Raw genomic sequence first — 23,170 nt, forward strand, 5'->3', positions numbered from 1 at the left:
CTTGATGCAAAACCTTAATTATGTAGGCGGGAATGACTCCCAATTTTTTTTAGTTTGATACTTTGCATTTAGCATATAGAAATGGATACAAAATGCATGTATTAAGGACATTTGGAGTCGTGACGAATCAAACATATTCAGAAGCAGGAACTGATTGTTTGTAACTAGTAAATGATTGATTACATGGTTACAAATATAGAGTTATGTCCCTTCAGAGAAAGTGATCAGTTCGGCACAACACTGGCAACTCTCAAATAGGATGAAATTGAAAAAATAACGACCACTTCAGAAATTAAAATAAAAATAAATCTTTAAAGAATTTTTTTTTTTATTTATTTATTTTTTTTTGTAATGTATAGCATGAAGTGAGTAAAAATCATACTGAAAAACAACAAAATCAATATCAAAATATCCAGGTATATCAAACATCAAAAGGTCCATGTCGTCTCTTTTACAACTCAGTTGCATTCGCGAAATTATACTTGACAACGTTCCTATTTGATTCAAGCCGATATAACTGTGGTAGAAACATGTTACACGCACACAAAACATCCTTACTCGGGTGAAATAAAATTCCATATCCAACAGACACTCACTGTGTAACCTCTATATCTCAAAATTCAAGTTGATTGGGATACCATAAAATATGCATTAACCAAGGTAATGCAGAAAAATTAGCACCGAAGAAATGCCATCGTCGCGGTATAGATATGTTATGTGACCCATGTTGAAAAAAGGGGAAAGAAAAGATATCAACAACTGAAGAACAATCATATTATTGGATTCAGTAAAATAATAGCCGTGATAAGTGCAGAAACAACTAAACTATTTCACAAAACATGCATTATGGTGACCAAAAGGGATCATTACTATTCTGCATAGCGTAAGAGTGTATACAACCTATTAATTAAAAATAACATGATACATGATGCCTTGACGATGATCATCACAGCGCCAAAATGACGTCATGTCCTCACTGCGTTTGATTCATCTATAGTACATAGGAGAGCATTTCCACAAGGTTGATCAAAATGCCGTAACAATCACGCCATTTGATCTTCACTGCATTAATACGCTCGTCAATGTAGCGTAGATTAACATCTATCATTATCAGTTTACCGGATGGCACATCCTTATAAGGCACAGCATTATAGCTCTGCCCACACTCATTTTGGACTAACTGATTATCAGATTCAAGTTTTTTTTTTGGTGATAAATTTTAGAATTTGAATCAAGTAAACAAAAGAACCTGGTTTGTTTATCGGATGCATTGAGAGCTAATATTTTTAACTCTTTACTGAACTTGCAATATTAGCGTTTTCCAAAGGCCGATGCAGGTGTGTTTCGCAGTCATTGCACTTATTAAAACATTAATATGATTTTAAATGAAACAGTCAACTGATGATCGGTTACCCCTGAAATTATTGATTAACAAAATATCATATTTCGTTTATAAATGCTATGTATCTAGTCTGTGGATTCATAACATGTTAGAAATCCTACATATGAAGTAACTAATTCATGTTAAAAATACATATTAAGAAATAAATATCGCTGTCAGTTCCTACCATTTTCCAGGGGGATCCTTTGGGAATGGCGGCAATGTACGGTCACAAAGACATAGTAAAACTACTCCTTGACAAGGAAGCAGACATTAATAAGGTAAGTGTTTTAAGTGTTTTAATGTATTACCTTATTAACACATATCTGCGCATAATAATAATAGTAGTAGTATCATTACAGACGATACAGGAATTAAGCTGTAATAGCAGTATTGAATATAGTATTGTTAACCTCTGTCAGTCTTCCGAAATAGATATACCAGGCCCTCTCTCTAACCATTAGGTAGACTAGAAAACGTAATATGTATTATGGCATCGTTAGACGGACAGTGGAATATGGAGTTCTTTCAAGAAATAACTAATGTCTGTTTTGAAATCATTACCTTAACTAATTACAACTCGATGGACTTTATTTCACCATACATTAACCTCCTGTTCAAGCTGCAGTATGGCAACTTATAAAGGCGATCATAATTCCACCTACAACGATTTTATTTAAATACTGTTCGATGATAATTGTGTTAACGATCATTTCCAATATTTCCCTACAATGCCTCCTCGCAATAGCAACACAATTATAGCAAATTATCAAGGCATGTATGTATTTAAAGATTGTAGCAGTGGGAGGTCACAAAGACATAATAACACTTCTCCTAGACAAAGGAGCAGATAGTATTAAGATAAGTGTAGCTATGTATTATCATATAAACACATGTCTACGCTCAAGGATAATTTCAAAAAAATATCGGGGATACAAAGATCAATTTATCTGAAAGCCAAATAAAGGCAGTATTTTGCATAGTATGTTTTTATCTGGCTTGATGTTTAAGCATTAGCTAGACTAGAAAACGTTAAAAAGCATCAAATTACGTGTCGTAATAAACAGGTTTGGTATCACTTGGACATCGTTAGGCGAACAACGTAAGGAGATCTTTCAAGAAACTACTAAAGACAGTTTTGAAAGTATTGCTTGTAACTATTTGATGGGTTGATGTCACCATATATTCTAACGGTTTTTGATGATGACCTCTCGTACAAGCTGCCGTATGTCAACATATGGTGTGATCATAATTTGCCCTAACACGATTACATTTATATAATGTGCGATAATAACAATGTTATCACACTTTTTCCGGCTTTATATATTAATATATTAATATTATACTTATTCGTAATAGCTACACAACTATAGCAAATCATCAAACCTGAAAAAAGAAGAAATTCACTAATCGGCCGACTGGAACAGTCTTATTTGAACTAGAAAAATAAATATTAAGACTGCTTAACTAGTTGGGTGACACCTGAAGAACTTTACAGAAAGAATGAAGCATAGTGAGGGGCGATAACTCTGTTTCAGAAAACAGCAGTTTCCATCAAAATCGCTTAATATGTAAATTTCAACAAAAATGTGTCTCTTGGACATCTTCAGACATAAAATAGACGAAAGAAATGTTTATAGAAATGGTTAATGTCTGTTTTGACACTATTACTTTACGCTAATTGTCGGGGCTAATTTTACCATATTTTCATTACCCTAACGGTTGGTGATACTGAATTCCTGTAGACGCCTAAGTATTTCAACGTATAAGGGTGATATCGATTTCATCTACCATGATTTTGCATAGATACAAGTCAATAAGAATAGTGTTACCAATCATTTTTCATCTTCTGTTAGATTTATTCAACTAGTTAGACAACAATTATGGCTGCTAAATGAGATATAGGAGTTGAAAATCTGGAATATATGTTGTCAATACAAAGATAACACTCTATAGCTTTAATTTGAAGAAAGTCTATATTCTTTCTAACCACTTTGGACTATATCCCATCATCGGATTAACACGTGAAATCAGCATTTCAATAAACCAAATAAACTTTCTACGTGCATACAAATTGAAATGATACGGATACCAAATAGGGAGTTTCATTTTTAAACAGAGTTAATAGTGTTATACGGGCATCAACGTTGCAATTCCATCCAAGATCAGTATATGGTAAAACATTATAATATAATTTTAGTGTAAAAATATATGATTTCAATCGTTTAAATGGAAAATATAAGAAGAAAATCGTTTTCTCATGTTTGAAAGGGCATGAGAAGGCCGTTGTATGGTCCGTTGGTATCAGGTTGCGGAAAGTGTCCAGCGTTTTCGAGTGGGAAAGCGGATACGAAGCTGTGCAAGTTCGGCTGAAATTGGCTGTATACTGTATACTTAATATTGTAATACACAATTGCCACAGGGAGGACAATTCCAATTCGTCAAGTACTGTCGAAATAGTCTGGCGATCTTAGGACGCACTGCAAGCCCAGGGGAAAAACATTCATGCAATATAGTATAAATTGTCACGGGGTTTTGGCAAATTTCGCGAGAAAATAAATGCGTATGCGACTTTATGTTGCATTTATAACATAATAATGTTGGGTGACCAACGTCCTTATCGGGAGGTTTTCATCTGTCATCGTGGACTCTGATGGTCACATTAACTGCGGTACGCTGCTATTAATGGCGATAAAGTCGGAGTGCAAGTGCTTTTGGATCGAGGTGCAAACCCGAATGCAGTAAGAACTTACAAACAATTGTAATGCAAAATGTCAGAAGTTGGAAAGACAGAACTTTATTTGGATTTTTTTTTATTTTTATATTTGTAAATTCCGATAATTCACATACACTAGATGTTTATATATCAGTCAGTTGAATTTTGTAACATCAGAGCAGCACTGAACCTTTCCTTTACTTTGGGGTTCGCATCTGACATTCTTTAATGCTGATGCTTAGGCGTTTATATATTAATTCAACATGTCCTCAGATCAAATTCCGTTGTAAGCAATATGATCATGGCGTTATAAAACAAAATAGGACTATCTAAACTCGGATGCCTTACTAAGTTTAAGGTGTGTTTTAGTTCAGCGCCTGAATCGTAACTTTAATGTGAATGTTTCGGGTATTTCAAATCTGATACGCATTTTTCACGTATGAAACAAAGTGGTAGAAATGCCAAATAGGTAAAATGACTGAAGACTTCGCAAATGAAACAAATTGGTAGAAATGCAGAATAGGTACAATTACTGAAGACTAAAGTCCTTTTATGCAATAAGTGTATTGAAGTGTGTAACGTTATTGTTAACGCTGACGCATAGAAACATATGCATATATCTAATATTGCACTTACGATGAGAAACATTAACTTTGATTAGTGCAATTTGCGGATCACAATTTCGGTATTAAAAACAACACCAACAACAACAAGAAATGATTTAAATAAAAAGGTCTCATTCACCAAAACATGCGTCTATTAATGTGATTATGTGGAAAGAAGAGATAAGTTCCAGACTAAAGAAAAAGCAGATATTACATAACATCAAGAATAACTCTGTTGTGACAGTAATATGCCCAAAGTGGTGGAAAAGAAATGTCCATGAAATACAATTGGTCTAATGGAAACTTGTCTCCATTGGGAGTGGGTAGCCTTATACGTATTGTATTGTTTATTCACGTTAAGCCTTACGGCTCATAAGGATACATAGAGAATAATACATACCTTTTTCCATATCGGACCCAATATTGGCCCCGAGACCCCAATATTCGGGTCTCGGGGCCAATATTGGGTCCGATATGGAAAAAAGTATGTTTTATTCAATTTAATATATTCTTAGTAATAAATCACAGAACATTAATCAAAACAACAATTATAACTTGACAAGAAAAATCAGATTGGTTAACATCGGCTTGTACGACCTCTATATTAGATTTATGATACGAGTTTTGAATTTTTTATTTTTGCGAGCCTCTGGCGAGCAAAAATAAAAAAATTCTAAACGAGTATCATAAATCTAATATGAAGGGAAACGAATGACAGATTCTTTTTATCATATGACGTTTTCTTTCATCGTTCCCCATCAAAAACGGATTTTCTCTTTTGCCTTGAATCGTCACATCTCAACCAAATCACCCGAACCTTCGAAGTAGGTCAATTATACCGACGAGAGAAGAAATAGTTCTAACACAACTGACTCTTGAAAAGGATTCATTTTATTAAATACACGTCTCAAAACAAAATTTCAGCATTTTTTCATTTAATCTATAAAAGATAAATTGTCCTTGGTGTTTGAAACAATGAGGAAATTTTTTTAGTTTGAAAGTTCATGAGCGACTGTTTTTGATGTGACGAAGCCGTGACGTCACTTGGCGCGATAATGGAGGCTTCGTTGTACAAATGTCTATTCGCTGTCGCTGTCGTACAGAACCATTGTACGGCGCCTTTTCACTGCTTTGTGTTTATCCTCGTCCTCGCGGGAGTTTATGGAGATGTGAAATGTTCCACCGTGAATATTCCCACTGAACATTGTGTTCAGACTGCCGTGAAAAGCGACTTTGGATGCCGATTTGTTGGCAGTGTTGTTTGTTTTGACATTACACGTGTTTGTCGACGACAGTGTCAGCATGTTATTCTGAGTAACCGTTGAAGGCAAGTTGTAACAAACTACATTGCCGTTTTTCATGAGGATTTTGTTAAATAATGTTATTATTTGTTTATTTGAAAAGAAGCTAGACTAGATATGTCTCATCGGACAACGCAACCGCAATTTTCTATCGGAGTTGAAATATGTTACTAGGGGTCATAAAATAGATGTTTGCCAGGCCTAATCTAACATCTTATAGTATAAATATAATTAAAAAACTTAGGATGTTTACATCTTGGATTTTATCTTTGATTGTACAATATGTTATGTTAATAGACCAATTTGTCGTTCAGTTGATTTTTTTTTCAAAGTTTACAAGCACTAGTCGCCATTTTTACGAGTCGTAGTTAAAAGAAGTAGGTCGTTCCCACGCGTATGAATACAGTTCTCAGGGAACAAGCCAATCAGCGTAGCGAAAGGTGTTATTACACTAGTGTCATAAAGAAAATTTATGTGATGGGTTTATGACACCGTATATAACGGTAGTCATATGATAAATAATATTACTACATTATCATATCAATAATAGTAGTATTATTATAAATAGTATGGGGGATCCAAAGATTTAGCTATCTGTAAGCATTGTGGTATACTAGGTAGAGTAAAAAAATTATATGATTTTAAGTCTGACGGATTAGAAGAATCAGGTTCTACGTCATACCCATAGGTAGACTAGATAACGTTGAATTGCGACCAATCACGTGCCTCATTATTAGCAAGTGTTGTGTCTCTTGGATATCTTCAGACATAAAATAGGCGAAAGAAATGTTCAAAGAAATGGTTAATGTCTGTTTTGACACTATTACTTATTATGTCGATAGCATTGAGGTTGAAACATGTAGCATGAAAAATAATTACTCAGGTGAAATAAATTATATATCCACGTATTCTAATTATTTACTGAAATTAAAATATAAGCATTTTTCCCGAGGACGTAGCAGGTGTGTTTCGCAGTCATAGCACTTGGTCAAATATTAACATGACGTTTTTAATGCAACAGTCACCTGATGATGAAAAACCTGTGCAAATACAGGTTAAAGGAATACGAAGTAACTAATTCATGTTTGAAATTACATTAAAAATAAAATCTTATGTGTCGGTTTTTACCATTTTCCAGGGGTATTATTTAAAGTATGCAGCAATGGAAGGTTACAAAGACATAGTAGCACTACTCCTAGACAAAGGAGCAAATATCAATATGTTAGGGGTTGCAATGTATTATATATTAACACATATCTACACTCGATAATGATTTCAAAAAAGGACGGGGATACAAAGAGCAATCTGTCTGATATACGACTAACCCCCACGGGCTGATGGGTTGGGCCAAAAAGGTTCAAAGAAATATCTTAAACTCAGTTGACTGTTAAGGCCTATATGGGCATCTTGTTAAAGTATAGGCAGATCCATCAGTTTCCATATGAAAAATGAATGTTTTATTTTATTTTCGATAATTGTCTACGCTCGATAATGATTTTAAAAAAATGACGGGGAATACAAAGATCAATCTGTCTGAAAGCCAAATGATAGCAGTATTTTTTTTCTTTGTACATCTTTCGGAGTAGAAAAATATGGCTTGATGGCTTATCCGATAGCTAGAATAGGCAACGTTAAAGGCGTCAAGCTGCGTTCCTTAATAAACAAGTCTGGTATCCCTTTGACATCGTTTGGCAAACAATGGAAGGAGTTCTTTAAAAAAAAATGCTAATGACCTTATCGAAAGTATTACTTGTAACTATTTGACGGGTTGATGTCACCGAACCTTGACACGATTAGTTTTAACGTCATCAACAATCATATGACGTCACATCACCGGGTCCAGATGGTCTCGTTTACACCTTAGCTGGATTCGCAAAATTATACTTGACCACGTCCCTCTTTGAAACATGTCACAAAAACAAATAAAAACTCGGATAAAATAATTTTATATGCAGCAGCAACTCACTGTGTAACCTCTATATCTCAAAATTTATCTTTATTCGGATATCATCAAAGATGAATTAACCAAGGTAATACAGAAAATGTAGCACCGATTAAATGCCATTGTCACAGCATTCATGATATGCGACAACTTTAGAAACAAGAGGAGAGGAAGTGTATCAACAATTGAAGATCAATTAATCCCTAAATCAATTAACACCTGTTATGTATCTAGTTCATATATTCATAACCTGTTAGAAATCCCACATATGAAGTAACTACTTCATGTTAAAAACACATATTAAAGATAAATATGTCTGTCTGTTCTGGTCATTTTCCAGGGGGAAGCATTGGAATGGGCAGTACGGAACGGTCACAAAGACGTGGTAAATCTACTCCTTGACAGGGGAGCAGATATTAATAAGGTGAGTGTTGTAATGTATTATCATATTAACACCTATCTGCGCACGATAATACTAATAATATATCATTACAAGCGATACAAAGATAAAGCTGTCTGAACGCTTTGTAATAGTAGTATTTATTATAGTGTGTACTTCTTTACCTGTGTCAGTCTTCCAGAATAGACATATCAGGCTTGATGTCTTATCATTAGGCAGACTACAAACGCTGTGTGACGTTATACGACGACGTCCCTTAATAAACAAGTCTGGACATCGTTAGACGGACAATGGAATACGCATTTCTTTCAAGAATTAGCTAATGCATGTTTTTAAATTATTACCTTTTAAATCATCGACCTATTCGAAAAATCTCATTTTAAGACTCTTTAGACAGATAATATGCCTGTTTAGGTAGCACACCACAGTAAGACAGCCTGGCCATGGGCAATTTTTTTGTTAAGCAAATAACTCCTGTATTATGATATGTATAAAAAATGAAAAAAATAAATGTACACTATAATTGGTATATCCAGTATGAAGTAGTACATACAGGCTTCACATTTATTAAAACAAAAATCAATAAATTGGTTCCGGATTTTAAATATCCGGATTTTCCGAACGTGTGTTTACACAGGAAATTTAGTTTTGCCTACAGCGCAAAATGGAAGCCCACAGAAAAGGTAAGATAGCGGAAAAACTTAATTTACAACATATGTCCAAACAAGATTAATTCTGTCTTTGGGATAGAGATATTTAATTTTAAATAGGTTTCAGAAAAAAAATTGTGTAGAGAATTGTGCCATTTTGGGTCAAATATCATAATATTTTGCAATTTTCGAGAATTTTTTAAGCTGTTACCATGGTATTCACAGCTCTAAAAATCACAGAAAATATCAGTTTACTTATCCTTCAGAGCTCTATTAAAATTGCAAATGTTGTACAGATTTCAAATATATATACTTTATCAGAGGTTATATGTAAGGTTAACTGGCAATGTTTACATATCTAAAGCATGTGCCATATTTTTCAGAATTTGGCATTTTTACTGTACACTGCTACCTTATAAGGGCTGGAAAATGTTATTTTTTGGAAATTGTGCTTAATTATGCTTGATTAAGCTTCATTTTAGTTCATTATTGCTCAAAAATGCATAAAAACAATTTAAAACTTGTTTATTGTCTGGCTTGTCATATTAGAGGAATCAAGGGAGGTAACTCGCATATTTACCCATTTTAAGGGTGGGTTAATTAAGCATAATGTTAATGAGTCAGTGTAAATTGAAAAGATATTCTATGTTTTATAACAAACCCAAAATAACTTATTGGGTATCTAACAAACCATATAGACTGAATTCTGGTTTGTTTTACCTGATTTATTACCCCGTATCCATGGAAACTATTACAGTAAGTGTTATTTTTTGAAATATTTGGTGAAACCATTATTTTCAATTTATTTATACATTGGTAAGCATGTAATTTCAATTGATGGAGTGTACGGTTGATACAATATTGTCAATTATTGTCACTTCCTTCGGTAAAGCAGAAAAAATAGCATTTTCTGCATAAAATGGGATCAGCGGACACTTTCCTATGATCATTGGTACATATCTGAATTACCGGGGTGGAAACAGATGATTGTGATGTCATAGGCATGACATTTTGAAATCTTGGATGTCATGTCATGATTTATCAGTTAGAATATTGCATGTGTTGCTAAGCTCAGGTTTGGAAAGGAATTTGGTTATTTATTATGACACCATTGAGTATTTATGACGTCATAGATACCATCTGATGACGTCATAGTTACTGATGACGTCATGGTAACTATGACGTCATATTACAAGGCTAAATTTGATAGTTGTATAGTATTTTTTGCTTGATTACATGCACAGAGACTCAAAGTACCACATTCAACTCAAAACACAACTTTATTCAAGAGATATACAGAATTATGGGAGTTTTCATCTTTAAAATTACCTCCCCTTATTACTGGATTGGGAGAAAAAGTTGTCAAAATACACCTCTCCGGGAAATCAGCAATACTCGGTGACTATTAAAGATACACAGTAACCCGATATGTCATTTTGTTCGTCGGAACATATTCTAGACATTCATGGGGTTTTTAGTAAAGTTAGAATTAACAAAAGTGATGTATAAGGTAGCACACCACAGTAAGACAGCCTGGCCATGGGCAATTTTTTTGTTAAGCAAATAACTCCTGTATTATGATATGTATAAAAAATGAAAAAATAAATGTACACTATAATTGGTATATCCAGTATGAAGTAGTACATACAGGCTTCACATTTATTAAAACAAAAATCAATAAATTGGTTCCGGATTTTAAATATCCGGATTTTCCGAACGTGTGTTTACACAGGAAATTTAGTTTTGCCTACAGCGCAAAATGGAAGCCCACAGAAAAGGTAAGATAGCGGAAAAACTTAATTTACAACATATGTCCAAACAAGATTAATTCTGTCTTTGGGATAGAGATATTTAATTTTAGATAGGTTTCAGAAAAAAAATTGTGTAGAGAATTGTGCCATTTTGGGTCAAATATCATAATATTTTGCAATTTTCGAGAATTTTTTAAGCTGTTACCATGGTATTCACAGCTCTAAAAATCACAGAAAATATCAGTTTACTTATCCTTCAGAGCTCTATTAAAATTGCAAATGTTGTACAGATTTCAAATATATATACTTTATTAGAGGTTATATGTAAGGTTAACTGGCAATGTTTACATATCTAAAGCATGTGCCATATTTTTCAGAATTTGGCATTGTTACTGTACACTGCTACCTTAACGAGAAAGGAATCGTCATATTGGGACATCTGTTGTGAAAAAAGAGAACACCCTAGACTATAATTTAAAGAAAAAAACTAATATTTTAACCGCTTTAAAAATATTTCATCATCTTAAAGTACTGTTTAAGATCATTTTTTTTCAAAGCAACTCACGGATCGTTTTGCTTGAAAACATCGTAAGGAAATGTAAATGCTTCCTTACTCGGAGTTTCCCTTTTAACCGTGAGCAAATGCTATTGCCCCAGCATCCGCCTTGGCGTCCCTCCAAAAATCGCAAAGCTTTTGGGGTAAGTTTTTCGAAAGCTTATATATCCATAGGAATATACCCCATCCCCTTTCAATTTAGTATTTGAAGTTATATCACGGCAACATAACGTTGAAATATTTAGCATTGTCTCAAAATGATATCGTTTGTTTTATTTTACGATGAGTTTTGATACTCACATGATATTTTGGTGGTAATCTTTTGAACGAGTTCTTGGACCATACATATGCACCCAGTACCCATCCAATTCTGTACGTACCTTTATGATAATTTTAGCAGTTATATTCTGGCAAAATGACATGAAAATATTTTCTAGGTTTTAATTGAGAAACGTTTTGGACATATTCTGTTATGAAAGCTCAATTGAAAAGAAATCCAAGGCTTTCATGTGTATTCACCTTTACTCTTCTAACTTGGTTTGTGCATAATTAGAGGTTAAGACATGAAGGTTTGGCAAAAAAATATCGAATCTTTTTTTTCTCTTTTAAGTCTGACGGATTAGAAGAATCGGGCTCTATGTCTTACCCATAGCTAGACTAGAAAACGTTGAATTGCGTCTAATGACATCACTCAATATAAGAAACGACTAATTTCAGTTTTGATATTATTACTTGTAACTAATTGTTTGGGCTAATTTTGCCATATATCCATTGCCGTAACGGTTTGTGATACTGAATTCCTGTAGAAGCCTTAGTTTGGCTTGGTATGGTTTATTTTTTAACGTCCTATTGACAGCTGGGGTCATTAAGGGACGGCCTCCCGTTTGTGCGACATGCATGCGTGCTTAATGAAAAAGGATTTGAAAGTTTGGAATATATGTTGGGAAAAGTCTATACTCTCTTTATCAACATTGAACTATATCCTATCATCGGATTAACACTTTAAATCAGCATTTCAATAACCCACGAGACTTTCTACTTGGATACATACTGAATTGAAAATGATTCCACGCCGGAAGTTTCCTTTCTAACCGGAGTTAACGCTGCCATACCGGAACCCGCGTTGCTTTCCCATCCAAGAACAGTATATGTTAAAACATTAATATGATTTTTAGTGCAGCAATATATAATTTCAACCGTTAAAATTAAATAAATAAGAATACAACCGTTTTCTCCTGTTTAGGAGAATGCCGCTGCATGGTGCGTTAGTATCGGATTACGGAAAGTACCCATCGTTTTCGAGTGGGAAAGCGGGTATGATGCTGTGCTAAATCGGCTGAAAGTTTCATTGTACTTCATAATGTACTGCATAATTGTCAGATTGTTGCAGAAGCGATTTATGACTTCTTTGGAACAGCGTTTAATAGTAAGGCATGTCAATGTACATTTGTGGAAGTCTATTATAACAAATTCAGATATGTGAACCGAAATGATATTTATTTAGAAACACCGTTATTATTTCAAATTTGATATACATTCAGCATATCAACATATGGAGATATTCGAGCTGAATACTAAATTTTTCGGATTTTTTCTGATGATATTTGAACGAGTATATATTTTCAGAATCAAAGAATTTCCTTTGGGGTTATGTTTAGCCTGCTATATTTACACGAAAGCGACCACGCCCCTACTTAAGAAATGGCGAGGTGAAGTAGACCAAATAATCATTCACCATGATTACGAGTTGAACGCGTATAGTAACGAGCATGCATCCGCACGTATGGCGAGTCAGGTCAAGCTCGACTTGCTGTCGAGTGGGTTTGTACCCATGTCCGAGAATTCGCCCTGGTAACCTGATAGAAAGATGGTCTTAAGGGGGTAATTTTATTTATACCGAGGCAGGAGGACTAAGTATTACACTGTACAGAGTCTACACTAGACAAATGGACAGATATATACTAGACGCTTTGGAAGCTGTGTGTTAATCTGGATGGGTTCATGTACACAAGGTAGCGTCTACTATAGGATAAATAATGCCAATGTCGTAGTATAGATAAAGGACCTTCTGTATCCTGGAATAGTTCCATCATATTTTCCGAGAAAAGTGTAAAATTTTCTTGGGGGATAACATGTCCAATTTGAATGTGAATAGTCTTAAGGTAGATTATTCCTTTCATATTGTTGTATATAACAACGAAAGTAGTCCTGGAAATGGAGGCTAAGTGGTTGATGGTTTCGCTCATGGATTGCGGTCAAATGTTAAAAGAGCCAAAGCTCTATGTGGCAAGAACTTGCCGTAGTAAAAGATTTGGTGATTGTTTCTATTGATGTTGAATTGATACCTAGATATCAGACTCGTCATGCTAATATCTTGAGCCGGTTGGTAGATTCTGACGATTGGTCAGTTTCTGATAACATTTTAAGCTCACCTGGCCTGAAGGTCCGGTAAGCTTATGTCATGGTGAACTGTCCGTCGTCCGTCCGTCGTCCGCCTGTCGTCTGGCGTCTATCAACATTTCATTGAAATTCCTACTCGTTCTGAACGCCTGAATATAATTTGATGACATTCGGTCTGGAGCATTATTGGGCTAGGGGAATTAAGCGTTGTACAAATAGTAAGTGTGGTCCCCTGGGGCCGGAGGGGCAATGCCTAATAGAGGACATTTAGGTAAGTCCTTTAAATCCGAACTTTTTCTAAACGCTTCAGTTGATTTGAATGAAATTTAGTCTGGAGCATAATTGGTCAATGGGGATCAAACGTTGTATAAACGGAGAGTGTGGCTCCCCTGGGGACGGAGGGGAAAGGCCCAAATAAGGTGAGTCCTTTAAATCCATACTAGCCCTAAAAGCTTGAATGGATTTTGATGAAATTCAGTCTGGAGTATTTTCGGCAAATGGTATCAAACAGTAAGGGACATTGAGGCTAATCATTTAAATCACTACTGTTCCGAGACGCTTTAATATATTTTAATGAATTTGGAATGGAGCATTATTGGGCAAATGGGATCAAATGTTGTATAAACCGAGGGTGTGGCTCACCTGGGACCAGAGGAGTGGGGCCCAGTAGGACAACTAAAGTTAATCCTTTAAATCCTTACTACTCCTGAATGGATTTAGATGAAATTCTGTCTGGAGCATTATGGGGCGAAGGAGATCAATGTTTACAAACAGAGGATATGGCTCCCCTTGGACCTGAGTAGTGGGTCTCAATAGGGGAAACTGATGTAAATCGTTTAAATCAGTACTTGTTCTGAACGCCTGAATGGATTTGATGGAACAATAATGAGCAAGGAGATCAAACTTTGAATCAACGGAGGATATTACTCCACGGGGCCGGAGGTACAGGACCCAATAGCGGATATTGAACTAAATCCTTAAAATTGCTACTAGTTTAAACACTTTAGATCCCAGGTCTTTCTTTACCCCCTACGGTCTTTGTTTCTTGGTTTTATTTTTTTGAAATAATTAAGATCGCAACCCCATAATCATATACAGCATTGTTTGACATCAACAAATATTAAGATATAAACAAATTGAAAATGAACATAATTTGACGTTCTGTCGAATCCGACCAGTTGAGCGATACAGGCCCTCTGGGCCTCTTGTTCAGTGATTGGAAGTGTTATTGGCTCTGACGAGATAAGCATGTGTGTAAACCATATCATTAGTATTGTTTTTAATTTTTCATTCTCGTCACTGGAGTATAAACAGTCGCAGTAAAAAATGCTTTTACAGCTGACTTGTTCGGGATTAATGGGTGGTTTGTACCCCCAGTTTCTATTGTACACAGAGTAATGGAATACATGTAACCGTGTTGCGCATGTTTGTCTTTCGTGGTCCCTTAATGGGGTCTGCCATTGTACGGCCCTTTTTAAGTCCGATGGGGAGTATATTCAAAAGGTGGTGGATGTTGTTAATTTACCTACTAACAAGGAGTCATATAATCCCTTTCAGAATGCTGGCTTTAAGACTAGATTTTTCGGGTGGTAATACTAAGCATCATTATGTAGTATTCGTTATGGTATATAGGCGGGGTATATTGGTACGGTGGTACAAGTACAAGAAACACCTTGATCCGATGATTGTTATTATTATATTTCTTTACTGTTGATAGTTTAACATAATGCATAATTACTTAGATTGGGTAATATATGTTTTTGCAGGCTTTCCGATATGTCAAATCCAGCAGATAAATTATCTGGTAGCGTAGTGTTACTGCCAAACTTGTTGACAGAATGTTAAGCCGATACCACCTCACATCAAAGAAGTACCGTCACGGATTTCTAATTTGGACGTGGTGGGCAAAAAACAACGGTTTGATTTATAGGGACTGCTTTTCTGCCAATCATATCCATGTTATTATATATCATCTTCTTTAATACTTGGTTTGGTTTGTTTTGTTTAATGTCCTATTAACAGCAGTATGCTTCAGTGAGATATCACTATAAATCGGCAAATGTTCCGATCTATCACAAGGAGATTTAACTCGAACATACCGCAGCCTCCCAAAACACACAAAATCACTCGCCACACGCACGCATGTCGCCACACGGGAGGCCGTCCTTAAATTACTTAAGCTGTTAATAAGATGTTAAGCAAAATAGACCAAACCAAAGCTATTAACAGCCAAGATCATTTAAGGCCGTGCCAGGTTTTGGAGGTGGAGGAAAGCCGGAGTACCCGGAGAAAAAACCACCGGCCTACTGCCAGTACCCGTCAACTGCCCTACGTGGGTTTCGAACTCGCAACCCAGAGGTGGAGGGCTAGTGATAAAGGGTCGGGACACCTTAACCACTCGGCCAACGCGGCCCCGTCATCTTCAGTGCAACAAACGAGTTTTACTAGTCCTGTGATAACGGCTTTGTATAGCATTAAATGGGCTTATAATGTTGTGGGGATACAAAGCCCCACGGAGTCATATTTGGTTTAAAACGCATTAGAATGAGCTTACTAGTGTGGTGACACCTGAAGGATGTCACAGAAAGAATGAAGCGTAGTAAGGGGCGGTAAATTCTGATTCAGAGTGGTTTTCATCAAAACCACTTAATATATAAATTTCGACCAATAAGAAGATTCTATGTTGGTCCCAATGCAACCAAATCCATCAAGTTGAAATTTGCAGTCGCCTAATACACCAACATATATCAAATTTTATAAAAATCAGACAATATCTTAAATTGGACCATGTACAGTGTACCTTACCAAATTTTATTGAACACAGACAGTATCTAAAATTGCACCAATCAGAGGTCAGTAAATGGCAATCATTTTGTAAAAAATGTTACTGAGGTGACAAGAGTAAAGAGTATACCATTTTGTACCGGTATCCTTTTCAAATTTCATCAAAATCCGACTATCTAACTTTGGGCCAATCACAGGCCAGTTAAAGGTGGCCATTTTCTTTAAATGTGAATTTGAGGTTGCAAGAGTGACCACTGTCCATATATGTGCTTACATACCAAATTTCATCAAAGTCAGACAATATTTAAATTAAGACCAATAAGAGGCCAGAAAAATGGCGACCATTTTGTTAAAATGTGAAATGATGTTGCCAGAGGGACCGTTGTTCCATGATGTAGCTACATATCAAATGTTGTTGAAATTGGACAATATCTTTATTTGGACCAATCAGAGGCCAAGAAATGGCGACCATTTTGTTAAAATCTGAAATGATGTTGCGGAAGGGACCGGTGTCCCATAATGTAGCTAAATATCAAATGTCTTTAAAATCGGACAATATCTAAATTTAGACAATCAGAGGCCAGAAAATGGTGGCCATTTTGTTAAAAAAATCAATGTGAGGTTTCAAGAGTAACTGGTGTCCCATGAAGTACCTACATACAAAATTTCATTGCAATCAAATAATATCTAAATTTGGACCTCTTTCCGCGAAAAATGGGAATTCATTCGATCACTTGTAAATCTTCAGGATTTGATGGGAATTTGCTCACCTTAATATTTTTAATCTTGGAGGAAAAGGGGAATAGTTCACACTTGTATGAGGAAAATCCTTTTTTTTCCCCAGTGGATTACAAAGGAGAGAAGGAAAATTGTTTGTTTTTTTGTTTTAGCCATTTACTCAGAACAATATTTCGAGACATTATCCATAGAATTCAAAGTCAGTATTAGTGTCTATTACAATAATTCGTGTCAAGCAAATAGGGAAATGTCTAGGTATTACAGTTTTTTGTGCTGATTTGAAAATTTTACAATTTCTTACAACTAATGTTTGGAATCACTATAAATATAAAGGTCATGATCGATCGTCATTATTTCTTAAACTATTTATGATCATTTACTGATCGATCATGAATAGAAAGATATATCTACAAGAGGCCCAATGGACCTTTATCGATCACCTGGCTCTACAGCAACTTTGAAATCGATTGAGGTTATTTCTACAGATACTATGCTGAATACCTCTTTATTCAAATATCATAGTAAGCTAGGTTTATTCATATTAATACATTTTCTAGTCCTTCATTCTAGCATACTATTGGCCTGATTTAGGGTCTAGGTGACTCTTGGCTATAGCAATATTTAAAAATATTTCACACCTGTGACTTTGAATGTAGATCAATGTCATTTATTCACCCCCAGCATGCTACAGACAGGCTCAAACCTGAAATACCTGAGCCTTTTCGTTATTGAGAAGAATTCAGTTAAAGATTATACCCTATTTGACCCATGTGACCTTGAATGCAGGTCAAGGTCATTTATTTCAACAAACTTTGTAACCCTTCATCCCAGCATGGTACAGGCCCAATATCAAGTCCTGGGCCTCTTGGTTATTGAGAAAAAGTCGTTTGAAGATTATAGCCTATTTGACCCATGTGACCTTGAATGAAGGTCAAGGTCATTTATTTAAACAAACTAAGTAGAACTTTTCCCCAGCATTCTACAGGTCCAATATCAAGTCCCTGGGTCTCTTGGTTATTGAGAAGAAGTCGTTTGAAGATTATAGCCTATTTGACCGTTGTGACCTTGAATGAAGGTCAATGTAATTTATTTGAACAAACTTGGTAGCCCTTCACCCAAGCATACTATAGGCCTAATATCAAGTCCCTAGGCCTCTTGGTTATTGAGAACAAGAGGCCCATGGGCCTTAACGGTCATCTGACAAACACTTACACTTACAGCAGGGACACACCCCTCAATCCAGCATTATTACCATAAATTATTTATCGCAGCCAGTTATGTTTTAGATCAAATTTGGTTTTTATTCATTTAGCTTGTCCAGGAAGAGCGGCATCATAAAGCAAAATTTTATATAAGTTCCCATTTTTGGGGCATCCCCCTCTGTCCCAATGGGTCAGACAAGACTCATTCATATTAATTAGGGTTGCCTTTCCCCAATGATGTTTCATACTAAATATGGTTGTAATCAATTAATGTCACTTGCCCTTTGGGAAGGTGAGCTAAAAACATTAATTATCACAATTTGTCTATCAATAGTCTGAGTATGCAAATTTTGTGTCATATACGATAAAATGGCTAACAATGTGAATCGACTATGGTTGAAAAATATAACAGCTTCCGCAATGAAGAGAATAATAGGAAAATGGGTCAAACACAATCCTAGAGTTAAACTGGGGAAGCAGTTTAATAGATTGGAACTGTTCAAACATGAAAACGGCAGTAATACGGATGCTACACTGCTGCTCGTATTCTGCTTGATTGCTGGAAAGTAGGTCATGACAAACTCGGTAATAGTTACACCAAGTTGGTAAAAGTTACACAAACTCAGTAATATTTATACAGTCTGTACCAGTACATAGCTACCGACACTGTACTATATGTACAGTGTTTACACTTATTTGCACTTAAACATGTGTGCCAGAATATATAGAGAACATGTAATTTAACATTTCAAAACACTGTATAATATTTTTATCCAACTAACCCAGATGGAATATTTGTGTTGCCTCGATTTCAAAACAGTCACATGATGATTTAAAAATAATTTCCGCGCTAAATTTAGAGGGTCCGAATAACCAACTAAATTGAGTGGTCAAGCAAGACATAGGGATCGATTGTGAACATTGGGACAGCACAGAAATGTAACTGGAAAGGAACAAAACACATACATTCAATGAAAGTAGCAACGTTTATACTGTGATGTACCTTTAATATCATGCCCAGATAAGCCATCCCAGATGAAAAATGAGGAAATCAACAAGTTTTAAAATATTTCAAGTGAATTTCAGCAATAATTTATGTAAATAAATATTTAACCAAGCATAATAAATCATGTTATTCTTTTTAAATGATTTTTTTTCAACATCTTGTTATGTTTCAATGTACATCAGTTTGGTCGGTTTCTGAAAATTAAGTGGCATCTCATACTGTCACATGCCATTGTCTATATCTGTGTATAGTTATATAACTCTTTTCTTAATCTTAGTTCGTGAGTACAAAGGTAAGTTACACATGTGTGAGCAAGTGAGAATAGAGGACATGCAGGTAAATGGTAAACAAACCTTACATTGGAGCGGGAGGGATAAATATATGTTCAAAGCGCAAACTACAGCTTGCTGTAAGTTAAACTATTCATTATAACTATATATCTATAAGGTATTCAGGGGCTGCGTTGGCCGAGTGCTTAAGGTGTCCCAACACTTTAACACTAGCCCTCCATCTCTGGGTTGCGAGTTCGAAACCTACGTGGGGCAGTTGCCAGGTACCGACAGTAGGCCAGTGTTTTTTTCTCCGGGTACTCCGGGTTTCCTCCACCTTCAAAACCTGGCACATCCTTAAATGACCCTGGCTGTTAATAGGACGTTAAACAAAAACAAACCAAACAAACCAAAGTATATTTGGTTAGACAATTTTCATTGTTTAAATGCAGTGTTTAGGTGTGTTTCACCCGGTGATGTATGCGTACTCGGTACGGTGCGTGCACGGACTGTGTATACATTGGTGTGTATGGGGCCGGGTTTTGTGTACAATATTGTTATATATAAGTCCTACCGTATATTAACCTACCATACGTACATGCATATAGGCGTATGTTATTCCAACTATGGGCAAGCGTCGTAAAGACAGGAGACCATAATAAAGATGGTCCCAGGCAGTACAAAGTTTCGTCGGTGTCCTTTTGAAATAAACCAGTATGTTACTGGAAGTGACTGGTCTGTGTGACCCATACCTGATTATGTACATACTGTCTGGTCTGTGTCATGACCTACATGCTACTTGCTGGTCTGTGTGACCTACATGTTACTGATTGTGACTGGTCTGTATGACCTACATGCTACTGATTGTGACTGGTCTGTGTGACCTACATGTTACTGATTGTGACTGGTCTGTGTAACCGACATGTTACTGATGGTGACTGGTCTGTGTGACCTACATGTTACTGATTGTGACTGGTCTATGTGACCTACATGCTACTGATTGTGACTGGTCTGTGTGACCTACATGTTACTGATTGTGACTGGTCTGTGTGACCTACATGATACTGATTGTGACTGGTCTGTATGACCTACATGCTACTAATTGTGACTGGTCTGTGTGACCTACATGTTACTGATTGTGTCTGGTCTGTATGACCTACATGTTACTGATTGTGACTAGTCTGTGTGACCTACATGCTACTGATTGTGACTGGTCTGTGTAACCGACATGTTACTGATTGTGACTGGTCTATGTGACCTACATGTTACTGATAGTGCCTGCTCTGTGTGACCTACATGATACTGATTGTGACTGGTCTGTGTGACCTACATGTTACTGATTGTGACTGGTCCGTGTGACCTACATGTTACTGATTGTGACTGGTCTATGTGACCTGCATGCTACTGATTGTGACTGGTCTGTGTGACCTACATGCTACTGATTGTGACTGGTCTGTGTGACCTACATGCTACTGATTGTGACTGGTCTGTCGAACCGACATGTTACTGATTGTGACTGGTCTGTGTGACCTACATGTTACTGATTGTGACTGGTCTATGTGACCTACATGCTACTGATTGTGACTGGTCTGTGTGACCTACATGTTACTGATTGTGACTGGTCTGTGTGACCTACATGATACTGATTGTGACTGGTCTGTGTGACCTACATGTTACTGATTGTGACTGGTCTGTGTGACCTGCATGCTACTGATTGTGACTGGTCTGTGTACCTGCATACGCACTGATTGTGACTGGTCCTGTGTAACTACATGTTACGTAGTGCTGCTTCTGTGTGACCTACATGATACTGATTGTGACTGGTCTTTGTAACCTCATGTTACTGATTGTGACTGGTCCGTGTGACCGTACATGTTACTGTTGTGACTGGTCTGTGTGACCTGCATGCCACTGATTGTGACTGGTCTGTGTGACCTACATGTTACTGATTGGTGACTGGTCTGTGTGGACCTACATGATAATGATTGTGTTGACTGGTCTGTGTGACCTACATGTTACTGATTGTGACTGGTCTGTGTGACCTGCATGCTACTGATTGTGACTGGTTGTGTAACCGACATGTTCTGATATTGCCTGATCGTGTGACCCTACTGCTACTGATTGTGACTGGTCTGTTAACCTACATGTTTACTAATTTGCCGGGCGTGTGCCCTACGGGGTTATTTGGGGATTGGGCTGGTCTGTGTAACCTACATGTTAAATGGTGACTGGCCTTGTGCCCTACATGTTACTGGTTGTGATTGGTTTTGTTGAACCTACATGTTACAATTGGGACTGGTCTGTTTTCCCTACTGTTATGATTGTGACTTTCTGTGTACCTTCATTTTACTGATTTTGATGGTCTTGTGACCCATGCTCTAATTTTGGGGATGGTCGGGTGTCCCACATGTTATTTGTTTGTGAACTTCTGGTTTTTTTTTTGGGGGTTATTACCTGTACTGATTGTGACTTCGTGTGACCACATGTTTTTTTGATTGGGGACTGGGTCGGTTACCTCACCCCTACGATTTTTACTGGTCGGGTTAACCGACATTTTAAATGTTTGTGGGGGTCTGTGTGACCTCCCAGGGTACGGATTGGGGCTGGTCTATGTCCCTAAAATGTTATGTTGGGGCCCTGGTCTGTGTGACCTACTTTGAAAGGGGATTTGTGTGAAAAAATGTTGGCTGTCTGTGTGCCCCTGTTCCATTTTTACTGGTTTTTAATTATGATTTTTTCGGGTCGGAACCGTCCATGATTTCTTGTGGTTTTGGGGCCTCTTTTGAATGCCCCCCTTTTTCCCCTCATGTTACTGATTGTGACCCTTTTTTTTTTTGGGCTTTAAAAAATGTTATTTATAACCGGTCATTCCTCTTTACTTTTTTTCCGGGTTGGGTGACACTGCCCCGTTGGTGGGGCTTTCCCAAATTTTATTGATTTGTGCCCTTTCTGTTTCCGGTGCTGTCCCCCTACATGTTACGATTGTGATTTTGGCCTGTCGCCTGTTGTGGCCCCTTCTTGTTTCCCTAATCTGTTTGCGGGTCTGGGTGACCTCATGGCTATTTTGATTTTTGAGGGCCCTGTGAACCCGCATGTTTCGGGATTTGACGGTCTGTTTGAACCTTTACATTTTTACTGTTTATTCTTTTTTTTGCCGCCTGCTCTGTTGTGATTTTCCCCAATGTTACGATTGTAATTGGGTCTGGGGCCCCCTTTCCCATGTTATTTTGATTGTGGACTGGCCCGTTGCCCAAATTTTAATGTTAACTGGGGGATCTTATTGTGTTCTTTTAAAAGGCGGTTCCTTTTTGGTGAATCTGATGTATCGGCCTTGGGGTGCCCTTAAATTTTTTGGGGGTTGTCCCCCTTTACATTTTGATTTGATTTGTTGCCCTCAGCGGTCGGGTTGGGGACCTCATGTTATGATTTTTGACGGGCCCGTGTGACCCCCCATGTTATTTGATTGTGA

General features: G+C 36.7%; 1 protein-coding gene across 1 annotated transcript in view; it reads left to right on the forward strand.

The window, feature by feature from the left end:
- LOC117315868 overlaps window positions 1-23,170 on the forward strand; it is a 548,716-nt gene that overhangs the window by 30,076 nt on the left and 495,470 nt on the right. Inside the window, exons 5-6 of the mRNA XM_033870274.1 lie at window positions 1,579-1,662; window positions 8,286-8,369. Of these exons, the coding sequence (XP_033726165.1) occupies window positions 1,579-1,662; window positions 8,286-8,369 (168 nt within the window). The remainder of the gene's footprint in view (window positions 1-1,578; window positions 1,663-8,285; window positions 8,370-23,170) is intronic.

The sequence above is a fragment of the Pecten maximus genome, chromosome 17 (assembly GCF_902652985.1).
Source record: "Pecten maximus chromosome 17, xPecMax1.1, whole genome shotgun sequence".
NCBI lineage: Eukaryota > Metazoa > Mollusca > Bivalvia > Pectinida > Pectinidae > Pecten > Pecten maximus.